This window comes from Anas acuta, chromosome W (assembly GCF_963932015.1).
Source record: "Anas acuta chromosome W, bAnaAcu1.1, whole genome shotgun sequence".
Taxonomy (NCBI): domain Eukaryota; kingdom Metazoa; phylum Chordata; class Aves; order Anseriformes; family Anatidae; genus Anas; species Anas acuta.
Window position 1 is genome coordinate 29,630,695 of NC_089016.1, and position 19,537 is coordinate 29,650,231.

Consider the following 19,537-nt stretch of genomic DNA (forward strand, 5'->3'; position numbering starts at 1 on the left):
TGAAACAGTTCTGGCCTTTACAGATATTTGAGTGAAAGGGTTGCATAAAGCTTGTGTGTTTTTTAACATGTTAAGCTAAAATGACCTTTAAATAGAGCGTGGTAATATCAACAATTCTTACTTTTGTTGTTGTTGTTGCTTTTCTTGTTGTTTTCATTATTTTATCAAATATCATAGAAATCTCTGAACCCCACTAGTGGAACTTACCCAGTTCACCATAATGTATCAACCTGTGGACTTAGAGAGCATTGGAAAACAAGAATAAAGGAAACTTGGTACACTCAGATGTCTAATCTGTCCTTTAGTTTTAAGCGTACGATCAGTAATTTCCCTGAAGACTATTTATTGAGACTAATTGATCTCCTTTCACACAGGCCGATATACCAAATAGATTTGAGATGAAGCTACACAGAAATAATATTTTTGAGGAGTCCTACAGAAGAATCATGTCTGTGAAGAGACCTGATGTACTAAAAGCCAGGCTCTGGATTGAATTTGAGTCAGAAAAAGGACTTGACTATGGAGGCGTGGCCAGAGAATGGTTTTTTCTCTTGTCCAAGGAGATGTTCAACCCTTATTATGGTCTTTTTGAATATTCAGCAACGTAAGTATCCATTATAATATTCTCATTCGTAAGCAATATATGTTAGATTTTGAGTAAAATGGAAAGTTACATTGGAGAGTAGTTAGATCATCCTTCATGATACATGAATTTGTACTCCTATCAGTCACATCTCTCTGTTCTGCATTATCATTTATCATTTCCTTTTCCAAGAAACTTTAAATTTGTTGTTGAAATCTCATAAAACATTCTTATTGCTAAAATAGTATTTGATGTTGCCTTGCTTGCAACAATAGTAGATTCCATTTTTGAGGCTAGCAATAGTAAGAGGATTGATGCTAGACAAGACGTTTTAATGTCCTCCCAGTGCATTGTAAAGCACCTGCCTTCCGGAATTAGTGTTCTTTGTAATTAGTTCATAAAACAGCTTCTCATTTACATTTCAGTAGTCATACAGCACTGGCTTTGCGTGAATTTAAATGTATTTTTGTCCAATTTTAAACCCCCTGAGTGTTGCATTAGTAAACGAGAGAGCAAGTCTCTTGCTTAAATTACATCTGTTTTGGTCTACTTATGTAATTCCACATTGTGCACTTAGCCACAGTAAGGATGGATTTCTTAATTGCGAGCAGCAGTTTTTATGTTTTCATGCCAATATCAAACATGCTCCTTTCTTTAATGAGCATTGAATAAATAGTAAAGTAGATGAACAAAGGCTGTATAATGAGGGTTTTGTTGCATTTGTTTCTCAGAAAATACACGTTTTGTTTTTGGAGGAAAATATAGCTTTCAGAATATTGACTAGTTCAGAATGCCTTTGTGTTAGTAGAATTCACTGGATAAACGTTTGTTTTGAAATATTACTACTGCTTATGTGATAAAAATATCACTACAATCACTTTAAAAACAACATTATTTTCATTCGAGGTTCAATTTGATGGAAAGGTATATTTTAAATTGTAAGCATTCACTCTAGAGTGAGACTTCCTATCAACGGCAAAGACAAATAAAACTTTACTAGAGACAGCCTGTTTATAGCTGATGTTTCTGGGAGTAGTATTTAATTAATTCTGGGAAATACATACACATCTGAAAATTAAACATTACCACTCATGGTTATTCATTAACTCGTTAATACAACATTTTATAGTTTTAAGTCCCATTGATTTTATTTAGATAATCAGAATATAAAATAGGATTTAGTTGGGATTTTTAGGAATCTATTAGTGTACTAGAAAGTTTGAAATAGAAATGTCTTGGGAAACTGGAAGTTACCAGCTTGGACTTTGCGCACTGTTCGTATCTTAGCGGTTGAACCTGGTTTATTCAAAGAAAATATTCTGAACAATCTGTGTTTTGGATTTAGGATGAGAATAGTACTGATAACGCACCGATGGTTTCAATCTGCTTTTTTCTTTCCCCAAAATAGGGACAACTATACACTTCAGATTAATCCTAATTCAGGTCTTTGTAATGAAGATCATCTTTCATATTTTACATTTATTGGACGGGTTGCTGGTCTGGCAGTATATCATGGGAAGCTATTAGATGGTGAGTTACTATACTGTATTGCTAAGCTACTCTTACTGGATTTTTTTTTTAATGAAATGAATCACTTCAATAATTCATATGCTTTAGAATGTAGTATATCTTGAAACAAAGTCTAAGAGATTAAAGTAATGGAACTGGAAGCTTTGGAAATTGCATTCCTGTTTTGAATGGTGGTTTTGGTAAAATGATAGTGTCTTGCTCAACAAATATGTTTCATATAAAGTTTTGTTCCTCTGTCCACTCCTGTTAACCCTAGAGAATCTCCATTTTCAAATAATCTCTATCCTGAAGAAAAATCACTAAGTTTGTATCAGCAACTTACATGCAAACCAGCTGAAGCCAAAGCAGTTGCTTGTCAATTGCAGCATGAATTTTTCTATAAAATTATTTCTCGTTGATTGAACGAGTAAATAAAACGATTGATTGAATGAGTAAATAATTTTTTTGCTCAACTTTGGAATCCCAGAATATCCAAGCAAGCAACCATTATAAACTGCCTATATGTTATTTAAAGACAGTGCAGCCCAACAACAGATGAAGCTCATGGTCCTGTTTTTCTAGTATCTCCTTTGAGAGAAGAATGGCGATTTTAAGTGGATTAGAGTATCTTGAGCGCAATTCTCTATCTTCAGGGTCTCTACCATGTAACTAACATTGGCATAATTCTTGTAATTGAAAAATTGGGCTTGCCAAATCTAAATAAAAAATGGGTCTGCTGTGTTAACTTGAACAGTTACAGCACTGTTCCTTGCAGGATATTTCTTTCCCACAGACACAGTGAGAAATAGCATGGTGTTTCATCCTTTAGCAGTCATATCTTTATGTAAGGTGAAAATGCAGAATAGCAGAGGTAACGCTTTTCCCTCTGTTTTAGGCTTCTTCATCAGACCTTTTTACAAGATGATGTTGGGGAAACCAATAACTCTAAAAGACATGGAATCAGTGGTAAGATAACATTTGAAACTTATCAGCATTAGTAATTATTTGATTTTTTTTTTTCGTCTGGGAAACATTATAAGAACTAATAGTTCCAGTAAAGTGCATGGTGGAAAACACGAGGTTATGGTTTTAAGAACTTGAGAATGGTATGTACTTATTTTTTTAATAAAACAAATTTTCCCTGCCACATCAGCAGTTTCAGGACCAGTGCATTTAGAGCAGTTAGGATTGAGGGAGAAGAGGCATGAATAGGCCAGTAAGAGACGCAATACAGAATGATTCGCAGTTGTGTTTTTGCATTTTCCACTGAGTCAGCTGTCTCCCTGTTGTGAGCAACACTAGCAAGAGTCCCTGTTTTTCCCTTCTTTTTTCCCTTCTTTTCATACTGTGGAGCAGGATGAGGTGGATGAAAGGACATAGTTCTGACCTGGTAGCGTGGGAAGTTGTCCACAGTAGCGGAAGAAGGGGTTGCCAAATGATCAACGGTTTTCCCGCAAAGAGACAATGAATGCAGCAGTACTTATGCCCTGGTATACATGTAGGCTTTGGTTTTGTTCTCTGCACTTCGTCTACTTCCACTTCTTCAACATGAATTGCAATCGAGTACTTTTGTGTTCATTTCTTCCTGGGAGAAAAAATAACTGCTTTATGTGTTAGTAATCTCTAACTTTGCATTTTTAAATGAAGGAGCACAGCAAACAGGATTGTGTAGATGCCCAATCGAGACGTGTCCACTGCACCAGTACTGAAATACAGTACACTTCAGATGTATACAATAGCTAAATGTAAAAGGTTTCCTTGAAGTTAGTAGGATGATACCCTTCTTGTCTTCTTAATGTTTTCTACATAATAAAGATACAACCTGTTCAGGAATTTAGAGGGGATTTTTTATTCAGCAAATTTCAAGAGGTTTTAATAACAACAATATAATCAGTAATTGTATAATATATTGTTGATGTAATGAAGCAGTACATAAATAGTGTTGAGAAGAACAGCTTTATCTAGAAGACATTCTCTAGCCAATTAGTACAGTCAATCTATTGTATTGTATAATAAAGTTACAAGTCAATTAAGGAGAGTTACACATACCTAAAAATATAGCATCTAAAAAATGCAAATGAATAAGGTAATTCATCTTTACGCTGCTTTATAGTAGCTATACAAATAAAAAGGTTCCCATCCTTCCAACCCCTTTGGAGTTCTAATTTTAGATGTTTTTATTTGTTTATTTTAAAATTAAATTGCATATTTAATGTTTATATATTCCAACTTTGCTTAATTTCAATCTCCTGTAGGATAGTGAATACTACAACTCTTTGAAGTGGATCCTGGAAAATGACCCTACAGAGCTGGATCTCATGTTTTGCATAGATGAGGAAAACTTCGGACAGGTATGTAAAGATTAACCCAAAAGTCTGTACATCCATCCTACTGGTTATTGCCAAAAGCCAGCATCACGTGCTTGTGGACCTAATCGGGACTGAAATAAGGAGTAATAAAGGTGTTACAGAATCTTTATTGGAAAATTGTCTCAGCTTAGGACTGTTTGGGGCCTATAGGTATAGGTGAAGATGTTCTCAAAAGACAAAATAAATAGTAGAATGATAATCAGTGAAGTGCATGACGAGTGACGCATTAATTTTAAAAAAAAAATGTACATAAGTGTTTATGCTTTTGGGGAAACTTTACAAACTGCTTTTATAAATAGCTGCAGGTTGAGGCTCATAGATTTGTTTCTTAGCTTACCTTATTATATCTCTCTGCATGTTGTTTCTATGTATCAGGGGTTGCAGATTAAGTAATGGCATTTATGATTTCTTTTGTCTTGAATATAACATTTTTCCATGTTTTCATAGTATGTGTGGGGTTGTTGGGGAAGTTCCCGACAATAGCCAGAATATTTGACTTTCCTTCTCTCTTTTCCTTTAATGAAAAATGCTCCCAAGTGCCCATTCTTTTTAAAAAATGAAATCTTGTGCCTACAATGTATGTAAACACCGGGATCTGCATTCAGAAATATCCTTCCCCATAGCTGCACTACTGAGCACATGGTTTGGTAGCTCTTTTGTGTAAGCATTAACTGGTAAAAAAAGTTAGCAACTTCTGGCTTTCATGGAACCTAAGTCTGCATTAATTCTGTTGAATTTCTGCTGATAAATTACTTTCACCAAAAATTGAATGTATTATTTGGTCTTGTAGTTTCTTGTGAACTGTAATGAATCTGTTTGTTTCCATCTTATGCTCATATGATGGTTGTGCTCACCATTCTCAACAAATCTGCGTTTAAACATTTCTGTAATGCATTTTTCTACTTTGCTTATTTGTCCTTTTAACAGAAGAATTTCTCTCTGGATTTTAAATGGTATTTTTTTTTCAAACATTTTGAAGAGTTAGAAGACATTTTTCTATCCTTATGAAAATGAAGTATGTGTTTTCTTTACCCAAATGAACCTGCTGTTCAGGACTAGAATTTTGAAAATAATTCATTCTTAAGAGTGATCATAGAATAATTTGTTCATAATGATTCCATCTTTAGATGTGAAATACTATGATGGCTCATTAGCTATTACAGTATAATAGTTTTCTAGTACTACTTGTAAAATGTAGCTCAAGGGCAGTGGATTTCATGAGAAATGTGTCCTGAAATAATGTCATCTTTTGTTGTTGTGTTTTTTTTTTTCTTCTTTAAAATATAGACGTATCAAGTTGACCTGAAGCCAAATGGGTCAGAAATCATGGTAACAAATGAAAACAAAAGGGAATACATTGAGTAAGTATATATTTATGGAATTTATCTGGAGTGTAACAATACACAGTAGTACTGGTTTGAAATTCACCCTAGTGTAATTATTGTAGTGCAGTAAATCATCAGACATCCCTTCTAAAAGAAAATCCTTTTGTTAACATAGTTTGTTTACACTTGATCCTTAGAAAGTTTAGATTTTAACCTTTATTGTTGTATGATTTAACTAATCAAGGTAGTCTATGATGTAACAGGAAACAGTATCTTCTTGATGATGTGTAGGCATGAGGAATATTCAAGAAGAGATGGCATTTCTCTGAATTATTATTATTGCAGACATCTACATCTAAATTACTCACCAATTACTCTAAGCTGAAACTTCACCCTTCACAATTGATGAAATTGTGAAAAAAATGGCACTTCTTGGATATAGTAATTATCATGTTAAAGCAGGCATATGAATTTGGCCTGCTTCTGTGCGTTGACTACACCGAAGTGCCTAGGGTTAACTATGTCAGCTTCGCAGAGCTCCTAATGGGAGTGAGTTTCTACCCTGGAATTTTGTTTTTCCTGATGAACTGCTGTCACAGAATACAAAACAAGAGTAAAGGCAGATCTGAACAGCAAACTAATTCTGGAGAAAAGAATGCAAATAGGATGTCTGTCTAATTTAGTTTCCTTAGCATCAAAGTATTGTTGGGAGATGCTTGAAGAGAAACGGAAACTGTTAAGGTTGCTAATTAAGTCTAAAGTCTTCTAATGAATGTGTTCATGTTTTTATTTAACTACTATAGTCTGGTCATCCAGTGGAGGTTTGTCAACAGAGTTCAAAAACAAATGAATGCTTTTTTGGAGGTAAAGTACTTTTTTTCCGTTCTACCCACATAATACATATATATTTTTATGTAGACTTCTCATATATCTGTATCTCATTAAGGGAGTGAGAAGCTTTGCATGACTGCACAAGTTCTGGAATGCTTACATATAATGGTTTCACAGTTCTCCTTTTATAAGATTATTCTCTTTCAAGTTTAAATTACTTGAGTTTGAAATAATCTAGTGATTAATTTTTAAATTAGAGATTCATTAATACTCAGGAACCATGTATTTCATTTTCAAAATCCTTCTTTGTTGTCTGTCATTTAATTAACTAGTGGCTTTCCCTGAAGCCAAGACCCGTAGATAAAAAACTTAGTGTTACATATTGTGCAAATATCACCCTTATTTTGCTTTCTCTTAGGGATTCACAGAACTTCTTCCTATTGACCTGATTAAAATTTTTGATGAAAATGAACTAGAGGTGAGTTTGTGTAACTGATGTCCAGAGACAATAAACCAGATCAATCTCATTGCAAAAGATATGTTATATCCTGAAGTCACTAGATCTTCAGTGAATTAGGAGACAAAGATGCTTTACTTATAGTGGGAAATGAGAACTTTTTCCCTAAAAAAAATAAACCTATTGATAAAGTACAAAAATATTATTTACTCAATGAGGTGGTTGAGTATGTTGATATGTAAAGCATGCAAGTAACTTACTGAGTTAATGTTGTTATGCTTATACCCGTCATATTTTGAGCAAAATACTATAAAAGATGCTGTCACGTGAAGCACATGTGCTTCATATTGTACAGTGTTTCTTCAGGAAAGTGAGATATTCTTTGAGAACTCTCTTGAAGAGGAGCTCAGCTCTCCTTTATGTCTGCATTTATATTTGCACCACTTAGCTGTTTAAGAGGTCAAATAACAGAGGGAGAGCTTAATCTTGTTTTTCTGTTAAAGTGCACAGGATAATACTAATACCATCTTCAGTTAACACCCTAATGATTACTTCTGTATACAGTTACTGATGTGTGGCCTTGGCGATGTTGATGTTAATGACTGGAGGCAACACACAATCTACAAAAATGGTTACTGCCCAAATCATCCTGTTATCCAGTGGTTCTGGAAGGTAATACTCTTATCACATTTCACTTCTGTGGCTATTCCTAAAAGTCAAAGCTACCTTACTGTGTTGCAGTTTGTTTGTTTCTGCCTTTTTAAAATCATTGTCATGATGATGTAAGACTATGTAATTGTACCAACAATCATTATGATATAGTGATGTTTCACTAACCCAAACAGTGTTATGGTCCTAAGAGATCCTGTCGTAGTGCAACACTGATTCTTCTTTGAAACTGCATTCCTCTGCCTGATGTTTAAGGTTTTTCTGCCATCTCTGTTTCTCTATTCTCCCTGCTAGGTATATTTATAAATTATCACATGCCACCAGGCAGGTACAGGTCATAGATGGTATGAAAAAGCAAGTCACCTCAAAGGTGAACAGCAGTTGTAGCTTCCAGCTGCTGCCAGGGTATCGTCTCTTTGTTGTGGCCTGAGGACAGTTGGAAAAGGATGCCTCTGGTTTAACCAGAGAAATGGCCTGCTACCTCTATGCCCCCCTTCAAAGTTACATGTCTGTTTATTACAGTCTAATACAAATAGATAATGTACTCAGGTTTGGGTTGGTTTTTGCTTAACAGCAACATGTACAGCTGTGAAAATGACTCCTTCTTTCTCAATAGGCTGTTTTACTGATGGATGCTGAAAAACGGATTCGATTACTGCAGTTTGTTACTGGGACGTCACGCGTGCCTATGAATGGATTTGCTGAACTTTATGGTAAGCTTCCTTTCAGCTGCCCACCCATTATGCTCACCTTTAGAATGACTATACAGACCGCTTCTGAACTTCCACAGGAAAGCCTGGGCATTAATGAAATATAGGTATAGTCAACCTTTACTCCCACATAAGATTTCTTCTAGATTCCACCAGCCCTGGAGTACTTGGGGGGCACCTTGAGAAGTAAAAGTTTTTGTGCACAGTGGGCGTTGTGTAGACATTCTCCTTGCTAAGGAATGAATCAACTCCCCAAAGAAGAGTTCAGCTATCAACAACAATAATATTCACAGCACATGAAGAAGAGGAGACTGCAAGTTTATCCAAGAATGCTATTTTTTTCCAGTGTTAATATTTGAGCTTATTTCATTGGCATTATACATACTCTATGCAAAGGTAGCAAGGTAAACTTAAGCTAACTATTTATTTGCAAATAAGTATCTGCATTCCTATTTACTTTAATGTAATTTTGATTGAGGGAATTTGTACCAGGTATTCTATACCAGTTGAAAACTTAGCCTTAAGGAAAACTTAATTTGTGCAAACATATAATTTTTAAAATAGCATTTAGGTAGTTTCTGTAATGTCCAGTAATTTAAAATTTCCTATTTTTCATTTTCATCCAGGTTCAAATGGTCCTCAGCTGTTTACAATAGAGCAATGGGGAACTCCTGATAAACTGCCCAGAGCTCACACATGGTAAGTCATAAAAGCATAAAATTATTGCTTTTCTGTATTGTTATAGGGCCAGGAAAGGGGAGAGAGTGATGTCTGTGCCTATTTCAAATACATTTTAGCTTGGGACAATACCGTGTGTGTGTGCATGTATTTATTAAAAGGCAAAGAAAAGTTAGTACTTATCTGCTGACACAGTTGCAGAATGTGTTCCAGGAAGTAGCAAGGTTCAACTTCAGTAGCTTGCCATTGCTTCTGACAGTCTCTGAAGAATGCTTGGTTTAGCCTTCACGTGCACACATGAAAGATAAAAGCCTCTGTTAATAAAGTAGCTGTAGGTGTTCTGCAATAAATGTAGGTAAAGGAATCCACAAGAAACTCATTACAGCTTAGCCTTTTTGATAACAATTTTTAAATGGTATTTTAATTTACTCTAAGTAACCCTTGCAACTCTGGACATTTCTTCTGATAACTGCTTTTGCACTAAAATGCATGTTAGAAGAGCTAGCTTTTCCCCATAGGCTTTCTAAGGTAAATTTACTTGTGCTGCATAGAAAAGCTAGTGTTTAGAACATGGCACTCTTTCAGTTAAGAGAGAGTTATAGAATAAAAAATATTATTAAGAAAAAATACATTCCAAAAAATCAACTCTCATCTCAATTACCTGTTAAATTGTACATGACTTTTTAAGGAGCTTCTTTGGAGTTTTTAATATTATTTTTCAGAACATCTTTGCTAATCCCTAGGAAAACAGACTTTTGACAGGTTGACAAAAGCTGAAATATTTTCAATCTAACAATTATCATTTTTTAATCTTTTTTTATGGGGGAAGATAGGGAGGGCATTAACAACTTCCCATTTTCAGTTCTGGAAAGAAGAAATGTAGTTATTTCTGAAAACTCACCACAGTACAGGCACAATTGTCTTCAGATGCTATAATCAGGGAACACCAAGCATCAGTTATATTTGCAGAGGATACTGCAGAGATTGTGTGTGTTTGGTCAAAAACATATGGTCCATTACTAAGGCCCCCAAGTTATGTGGCCTTTTCTATTTCTTCAAAATCTCGTATGTTTTTCAATGGATTTTTTTTTCCTTCTGAATTTCAGCTTTAATCGCCTTGACTTACCTCTTTATGAATCTTTTGAAGATTTGCGAGAGAAGCTACTTATGGCAGTTGAAAATGCTCAAGGATTTGAAGGAGTGGATTAAAACAAACACTTTTTTCCCCCCATTCAAGCAAGTTCTGCTGCACTTTTGCATTTGCCTAACGGACTCTTGAGTGACTATGGCAGAACAGTTGCACAACGTTGGTTCATGGAGCAAACCCTTCGACAGTGCAGTTGCCTAAATCCAGAATTTTGAACTATAACCTGTGGATGGCTTTTTGATGTTTCCACAGCAGATTACCAACTGGTTAACTTGTACTCTGATTACATTTCAGCAGGACTTACTCTATTTATGTTGTGCCTCTGTAGGCAAAGCCCTTAATAAATATTTTACATAATTTCTAATGACAATGAATGGAATTAATCATTTTACAGGTATAGTATTACAACTCATGTTTACTTTTTAATTCATTTAGACATTTTCAGATTATATTTCATTACAATTAAATATCATGTACTTGGAAAAAAATGAGCATTTTTCTTAATTTCATACAAGACTTGATGCCAGTGTCCTTTTTTCAAAGCACATGTTGAGCCTTGTGTTCCCAAACCATTAAGAAAATAGGAGAAAGCTATGTTGGGAATTTTCTCTATATTGGCTACATCAAGAGTAACTGTTTTCATTGAGCATATAAATATTTTTCCGTATCCAGAAAATGTATGGATTCAATGTTGCATTTTTGTATAAATAATAGAATAGTTATGAGTCAAGAGAGAATCATAACATAGCATGCCAAATCTCATGTTCAATGAAAAAATTGCCTCATTATTCCTTGATAATATTTACATGTACTATAAAACATTTTGGGGTAGGGTTGGCATTAATCATTTTAGGAAAATATGCTTAACCCTGTCATTATCTTTGTATAGTGATTCTTTTATTATTTTTTCCTCTTTACTGTTTGCAATGGAGGCATTTTGAAAGAAACCTGGCACTATGTGATTTGGCACTACGGAAAACAGATCTGTTTTGTCTCCTGTTTGTAAGCATTTGCTAATGATATCTAAATAACAATTTTTTTTGTTTGTTTCTAACTGCACCAACTCTAAAGGCACTTTATGTAACACATGGAAGTCATATCTGTTTTTTATCATAAACATTAATGTGATTATATTCCTTCTCACTGCACATGTCTTTCTGGTGCAATATCTATCAATTGTGAATCTGGCTGCTGCTGATGTATAAAAGAAAAAAACAGATATAGAGCTGAGCCTGCAGACATGTTCCTCAGCAATTGTTTTTGTGATTTATTTTTTACTTAATCACAAAGATTTATTTAATATACACTATCTATCTAATCAGTTTTGTTACCTATGACATGTTGCATGCTTAAACTATAATGTCTGAGTTGCATCTCTTGTGTGATGGATTAAAAGTGAAAGATTTGTATTTGATCCACTGTAGTTAAATGGTTACAGTATTACTACAGTAGGTTTGAAGGGATGGCTTCATCAATTTGATGATCTTCAGTTTTCTAAGTTTAGTCCACATACTTACTACTCATAGGATTTTTCCCCAAGAGCCCATCTAATGCTTTATGAGACAAGATACCACAATGTAAAAAACAAATCTTCACCTTGTTGCCAACAGTGGTGGCCTTACCTGCTTCACAGCTCCCACTGGCAAGTACAGTCCAGCGCTGACAATAAGTAGCCACAGTCCAGAAACTTCAGCATGTTAACACTTTGGCTAAAAAGGCTACTGGAAAGAAGACAACAGTAATTAACATTCAGCAAATCTGTACATACTAGCAAAAATTTTGAAAAGCTAATAGATGCGTGATTTTTTATTATTATTGAACACAAGATTAATTTTGTATTAAATGTTTTCTGACATTCCTTTCTGACTTGTTACATTTTAATGAGCAGAAAACCTTGAATGAGACAGAAACGTACTGCATCTGAGTAGACAGAGAAACACTATACTGATCATTTACTGTGGGGAAGATTGAGAGAATGGGGTAAAGTGATCTTCTATATGCTAAGCACTACTAGTTATAACACAGATGCCCTTAAGGGAAATGTCACACTCCAAAATCATTTTTCTTTCTGTGTTTACCTGGAGGATTTTGTATGGTTGGAGGTCATCTTCTATGAGAGGTTTTCTAATACTTAAAAGTCCTTCCAAACAATAGTTACCTAGTCCAGGTGAACTTAACAGTAAGCCAGCTCATTACTTTTGGGTGTCCAAGTTAGCTGTGCTATTACCACACACCACCACGTTTTGCCTGTACAGAAGCAGCTTTATATAATGCAGCTTCTGTCACTGCAGTAACAACCCTGTCCTTTTCTTGTTGGGATGCCCGAGTAATCCAGATTTGGCATTCACTAATGAGCATAACTACTTGTTAGAAAATCTGAAGGGAATTGCTCAGCCCGGTCCCTTGCTGCATAAAGCTTTTGTGTTGGACAGCAGAAGCCTCCCTGTTAGCTACAGCAACTGCTGTTATTGACAGGTTATAAGAATGCCACTCTTGACTTCGCCTGGTTTTCATGTATCAGGGAAGTTAAGAGATATAACCCCTACTGAAACGTACTATAGCCACACAACTCAGATTTGGTTATCAATGGCTATCTTGATGGCTAACCCAAAGGCCAGATATGCCCTTCACATCAGTCAAAAAGCTAAGATCTTCTATACTAGGACAAAACCCAGGAAATTATCTCTAGTTTTGCAACAGACTACATGAGGCTAAGTAACTGGCATGAGCTGTACAAGGCAGCAGCTGCAGAAGAAATTGCCCCCAACCCTTTAACATAAGGACTTACCACTCTTTCTGAGGTCCTGAGCAGGATTTGAGCTTTTATCTTCTGACACTCTAGCCACCTAGCAATCCTTCTGGAGCTCCTGAAGTAGCATTTGAAGGAATCTTTCTAGGAAAAAAGGTAGCGAAATGTCGGTTGGTTACAATTTGAAGTAAAACACATCTAAAACACAAAGTAACTACCATAGTTTTGTGCCTTTCTTAACACAGTATTCAGTTTAGCCCAAAGTCAATTTGGTCACTATCTAGAGTATAGGGTCTGTAGCTGTCACCTCCTCTTCTCATCAAGGCTTATAGTTTTGAGCCTTGAAAGACTGTACTTAACATACACTGTACTATCACAGTAACTCCAGCTTCAAGACCTCAGTGCTGGAAGTTGCTTTCTGTTTTTCAGTCCTAAGATAGATAAAACTTGGAGTGGGAGCTTTTATCATCTCATTTCCATCTCTCTCACTCAGACCCCTCGCTGATTTCTGAGTGCAAGGAGCACACGTGCAGATAAACGCTGCCACGAGCACTAGCCCTGCACTGCAGCCCAGAAGGGCAGCACTCACTGCGTGTGCCCAGCCCCTCTAGGTGCTTGGCTGGAGCACTGCACGTGCCACCAGTGGGCCAGGAATTGGGAAAGCTAGCGAGGGAAAGCTGGATAGTTGGACTGCGTTTGTCAGAGTTAAAAGAAGTCATCATACCTATCTGAGGGCAAGGGCTAATCATCAATATGTGTAGTAGAAAAGAGGTAGACTACCACATTGGACATCTTTCTTAAATGAACATTAATTTCCTTCTTTTGTATAAAAAAGCTTTTCCTTTTGTATCTAAAACTACAACAAAGAAAAGCCTGCAGTCTTCAGGCATCTCTTATGATGTTGCACTAAGAAGTAATGCATAGTTACAATGCACAGGAAACTTACAGAACTGGAATCTAACCATATTAATGTTACATACCTAGCAGGTCTGTCCTACTGCACATAGAACCTCCTTAGATACATAACACTGTCATCAATGCAAGCTGTAGTTACTCATACGTCTGTTTATGTACACACCTCGCACGTTCTGTTCGTCCACATGAGCTGCCTCTTACATGTTCTTGGTTCCCCCCTTTTCCGTACAATTTTCACCTACTTTGCTCTTTTTTTCTTAACAATTTTGTATATATGTATGTAAAAATATGCACAGTATGTAGCCACATACAACAGTACATATGCGTTGCGTTTTTGTACTTTAATCTGTTCGGTTGAATTGAAAGCAGCTCGTGAACACCCTCTCCGCTACAGCGGTAGCGCAACCACATAGAAGTGAACGGGTTATGATTCTCAAAACCCAAATGCAAAACTCCAGAAAATGATGTTGCTATGTTCCACATATGTGAACCTAAAATTCAGACTTAAAACTGAGATAATTTATATCTCCAAACATGCAGAAAGCGTCAAACATTCCAGATTAAATTCACACTGTTTAATATTTTTGTAAGAATTGCCTCACACTAGAAGGCTATTCAAAATAACACCAGACTACATAAAATTGATTTTAAAATGCTACTTATAAATAATGCTAATTTTCATAATTAATACAGCTTTAAACTGTGGTTGGATTTGATACACTGTGGAGAAAGGTTTTGTTTAAGGACAAAAAAAAAAAAAGAAAAACATTTTTTCCATTTATTTTCTGAAAAGAAATGAATGAAATTGTAGTTTGTTTTTCCTGACAGCAGAAGCTCAATGTGACAAAATGAAGTTGTTGTAATGAAATGATGCAACTTAATTAAATATTTAATAAAGAACTATGGAAGTTACAACATTTTATACTTCAAATATATTTTTGTCTAATTGAAGCTTTGTTTTATTTTAAAAAATTGCCTGCTGGAAGACATTCTCACCCTGGGAGATGGTTCAGGGAGCCTATCTGTAGTCACATCTGTACCTGATTTAATTCCTGAATGGTTAAAAGCACCATCCATTTATTTCAGCTTCTGTAAAAGTGGTTCCCAAATTTTTCTGTGATCCTCAATGTTCCCACGAAACAGATGCATATAGGGTTTTCAGGTGTGTAAGGTGAGACTGAGAAATGTTTACAGTGGCTAGTGGTCAGTCACTGGCACACAACCACCTTCAGAAGGCACCATCCAAGGGAATTTCTCTATCTATAAGGATTTGAACAACTAGTACAAGCCAGTGATTATGTAGTGTTCTTTAAAGACTAAATACAAAACTGGCATCTTTCCCAACTTTTTATTGGTATCCCCTCTGTTGCGTCACCATTTATGTTACAGGAACAGAAACCCTCCATCGAAACACCACAACCAAGAAGTCTGTTCTCAAATTATCTAATTCTGCAGAGACCAGGCAAGCAGCATGCCTGCAAGCTTTTCCTGTTTAAGCCACATACAAAATAAAAACACAGATGCTATTATTTCTGCTGCATATTCATATGCTTACAACAGAACTTTCTGCACCCCACTATAATATCTGTAAAACACAGTACAGACGAACAACCTCACAGACTGACAGAAGCTGAGTTTTACAATGCAAGTCTTCACATTTCAGTGCCCTCGCCAACAGCGATGGAACCCACGTTGCCTTTTTTGCTACTCAGGGTGACCGTCTTGTTTGTAACCAAGGCATGGTTTGACTTAACAGTTCACCTTAGGTATACAGAATTTTCCTCCTCAGCTTGCTTGTCTTTCTGCTATCAGAACTCGAGAGAGATGTGGCTGCACTAAGGTGTCTATTAGTCTTAAATACAGAACCAGAACATAAATTAACACTCACGGATTTCTATGCATTAAGAACAGCCTACAAGAGATACAGATGTGATGTGCCTAATGCACCTCAAGCGTCATGAGCATTTTCATGCAGCTACCCTTGGATGCCATTTGCTAAACAACAAACCACCACCACTACAACCACCCCATCGGCTTCAGCAAGTGTCCAGGAACTGGGAGAGGAATGAGGGCAAGCAAGGTGACTAGGCAAACAAGTAAATCTCAATATGACCCAGAAACACCATGTCATCAGAAATCGTGGTCATCTTGCCAACAGATGGCAATGCCTGTAACGAATCAAGTTACTCAGAGCTCACCAGTGTCGCCATATGACTACTGAAAAGACACCAAACCCCTAGATGATTCAGCCTATTAAGTTTTGTAGCTGAGCTATTCCTTGCATATGCACATGTGTGGTATTGGATACACCATCTCAACTCACAATCGTAGCATGACTTAGTCCGCTTTAATAATTAATGCAGTAATCTCTGAGCTGTGCCAACAATGCAGTTCAGAAAGCCAAAGCCAAAACAGACAAGCTTCTGCTTACAGGCTGACGGCGTTGATTACTGACTCCTTCATGCTAAGAGTGCAAATTGCTTTACACTAATTCTCTGGTTTCATAACTTGGACTGTGCACAACATGTTCCTGATCCTAGAGCAGCAACTAATTCACTTTGTATAAACACTGCTTGTGCCCGTCTGTCTTCTCCTCCCTTGGGCAGTGGTTTCTCAAAGATTTCCCCATCTCCTCCCCTTTGTTCCAGCCTCCACTTCTTCCTGGGCTAGAGCAGCCAGGTGGCATGTTTCAAAGTGCATGCCATCGACTAACAGCGCATCCTCCCAACTCAGCTGTAGCAGGAGCACACACCTTAGCACTGAAGACCTACACGTAATGCTGAAACACAGGACTAACCGGGGCTCTTTACAACAAAGATTTAAAAATAACCGAACAAAGACCACCACAACATACACATCTTTTCCAGCGATACCTACTTGTGTTAATGTTTTGGCACAGTTACATCCAGGAGGTTTAAAAAAACGAGATAACAAGACTCCATTTGTTTCTAATTGGAAATGAAAATTCATCTGTGGAAGCCTTCCGATGAGAAGGACCTGGGGGTGTTGGTTGATGAAAAACTCAGCATGAGCCAGCAACGTGTGCTTGCAGCCCAGAAAGCCAACCATATCCTGGGCTGCATCCGAAACAGCACGGCCAGCAGGACAAGGGAGGGGATTCTCCCGCTCTGCCCTGCTCTTTTGAGACCCCAGCTGTTCCCCCCAGACCATTCTGTGGTGGAGCTTTCTCAGTGGCTGACGATGTCTGTGCAAATCCTTAGTCTATGGCATTTCCATACTTCTAGCAAGGTTTTACTATTCTTTAAAAACAAGCAAAGCACAACAGCATGTTACTGCATTAGCACCTGAAAGCCGTGCCCACGTACGACCAATGCGCCACAGCCACCCCTAGGAGACGCTGCAGTCGCTGTATCAGCAGCGAGGACACGCTCATATCTAGCCCTGACACCTGCTGCTTTGCTACCCTGACACTGCCTATCCTAACAGCAAATTCCTGAACTAGCAAACTTAATTCCTTTAACAAATACAAACCAACAACACTTTCTGTCATAATAAAAACAATCCTACCAGATCAAGTTAGACTTTGTTAACAGCCTGCCCAAACAATAGAAATGCAGGACAAACAGCAGTGCTTCCAGCTAATTTACTTTCAAAACACGAGTAACATACAGCTCAAGGACCTACCACAGCAGAAATGGTTCTTTTTTTGTGGTTTAGAAAACATTTATGGCAAGAAAACATGGATGCAAACAGCCTCTGGAGGTGGTTCCCTCGAGTGGAAGCCAGCCCTAGTTCTGGATCCAGCCGAGGGAAGAGAAGCAACAAGAAGCATGGTCATATTTATGTCACTGGTGACAATCTGAGCAAAATCCATCACCTCCGCAGGCTGGCACATAACTTCTGGTAACATTTAGAGCTACCTACGGGTGCAAACGTAGGCCGTCTGATAGAAACAACTGTGCATGTGGAATTAAACAGCACACCTCAGCTTCCAGGGAAACTAGAGGAAAAAGAGGGCATGTGAGTGCCAGATGACAGCACCAGGCACCCACTGCCACAATGGCATTAACTCCATCTTACTATGCTCGGCCACTTCATCTGCTCTGCAGCATGGCTGGAGGGACAGACCCTGTGTTAAGGCCCAGAAATACATTATGGCTATGGAAACATTAATTAGGTAGGGATAACATAACGGAGCAATTCTCAACGTGGAAGTTACAGTTGCTGTCTAAGACTTGCAGTTAAGAGTTGTATTTAATGAGTATTTGGGCATTCAAAACATTCTGGCAGTCACAAAAGGCAGAAATTTCTTTTTAAAAATCTGTCCTGTGCTCTCTTCTCAAAGCTAGCCTCTTTACTGTTTCAGCAATCTTGAGTGTTTTAAATTGAGCTGAATTTGATGCTTTTCTTTCATTCCAGGATTGTCTCTACATAAACCCACTATCATTTATATTCATACATAATAATATCATGAGAAAGAAACCCAGGGTTCACTATGGTAACCCAACAGGAAATGCCCCTGTATCAAACCTCTCTGATACAAGGATCACAATGATAAATAATCTCTTGACAATTACTCTTGGCTATTTTCCCCTTTGATTACAGAGCCTTGACCAAATTAAACTTATTCTTGCTTAAATGCACCTGCTATTTTCACCCAACTTACTTTCTGCTATTTGCTCTGGGTTTCACTAGCTTGACTGATTAGACTTTAGTTTGAAGTGCAGTGGAATATAAAATTAAGATATAATCATCAAAAATATACTGCTCTGTATCTACTCACTTCTACTCTGTACATTGTACCTTAACACTACAAATACACTATCAATGCTTTTTACATTAAGTTTCAGAGCATTTTCCTCTTTGACAATTCTCTAGCAGTAGTGTATAACAATGCGACCACGTTAAAATTCTGTGCCTCTAGTTATTATATATATCTTCAAATTTCTAAGTATTCTTATCACTTGCACAATGCTTTGCTAAATAATTTGGAAGCTGGTTCAAACATCTACGATTTCCAGCAAGTTGCACTATGAAAGCGAAGAGGAAGATGACAGCCACCTTTCTAGCAGCTGGATTTTCCACTAGCTAAGTCCAGATCCATTGGGGTACGCAGTATGCTCGCTCCATGAGCTACAAGACCTGAACAGGAGACAGACCTGTGTTTGATCTGCAGGACATTCAATGTTGTGCCTTGATAGACTACTTTACAACCAAACAGTAAGCTGAGGACCTTGCAAAGAAGTTACTGCGTAACACACAGTGGCTGTAAGTGACAAACGTACCTCATTTTCCTAAGCACAGTGCGGGAGAAGGCTCTCTCGATGGCTGCTCTGCAACCCAGTTGCCCTTGACCAGCATGCAGAGGAGCATCTGCACTGCCACTGGCTTTGTGGAAACCAAAACTGGTTTCTGAGTTAGATCCCCAAAACAAGACTGTGACTATCAAATGGGCAAGGATGTATACTAACAGAGAACAATCAGGTTAACCATGCAAGTTTAAATTTAATTTTTGTCCAGCTTGAACCTGATAAATTTGAAAATCTCCTTTGAACCTGAATACAGTGAGCTTGACCTCATGGAGTGCTGAATGCACTCAGAGTTACGAGAAATTCAGCTGTAATGCCCATTTAT

The 19,537-nt window shown here is 37.2% G+C and overlaps 2 protein-coding genes across 15 annotated transcripts in view; one reads left to right on the forward strand and one right to left on the reverse strand.

The window, feature by feature from the left end:
- NEDD4L (NEDD4 like E3 ubiquitin protein ligase) overlaps nt 1-11,692 on the forward strand; it is a 139,809-nt gene extending 128,117 nt beyond the window's left edge. For all 10 annotated transcript variants that reach the window (XM_068665155.1, XM_068665156.1, XM_068665158.1 and 7 more), the window contains 11 exons: nt 375-604; nt 1,992-2,113; nt 2,988-3,058; nt 4,348-4,443; nt 5,749-5,822; nt 6,590-6,650; nt 7,036-7,095; nt 7,639-7,746; nt 8,360-8,456; nt 9,080-9,152; nt 10,238-11,692. In XM_068665155.1, the coding sequence (XP_068521256.1) occupies nt 375-604; nt 1,992-2,113; nt 2,988-3,058; nt 4,348-4,443; nt 5,749-5,822; nt 6,590-6,650; nt 7,036-7,095; nt 7,639-7,746; nt 8,360-8,456; nt 9,080-9,152; nt 10,238-10,340 (1,095 nt within the window). In that variant the 3' untranslated portion in view covers nt 10,341-11,692. The remainder of the gene's footprint in view (nt 1-374; nt 605-1,991; nt 2,114-2,987; nt 3,059-4,347; nt 4,444-5,748; nt 5,823-6,589; nt 6,651-7,035; nt 7,096-7,638; nt 7,747-8,359; nt 8,457-9,079; nt 9,153-10,237) is intronic.
- Nucleotides 3,918-19,537, reverse strand: part of ALPK2 (alpha kinase 2) — a 79,041-nt gene continuing 63,421 nt past the window's right edge. For all 5 annotated transcript variants that reach the window (XR_011090697.1, XR_011090698.1, XR_011090699.1 and 2 more), the window contains 3 exons: nt 13,067-13,171; nt 11,901-11,999; nt 3,918-9,414 (listed from right to left, as the gene is read on the reverse strand). The gene's annotated coding sequence lies outside the window, so the exon portion shown is untranslated. The remainder of the gene's footprint in view (nt 9,415-11,900; nt 12,000-13,066; nt 13,172-19,537) is intronic.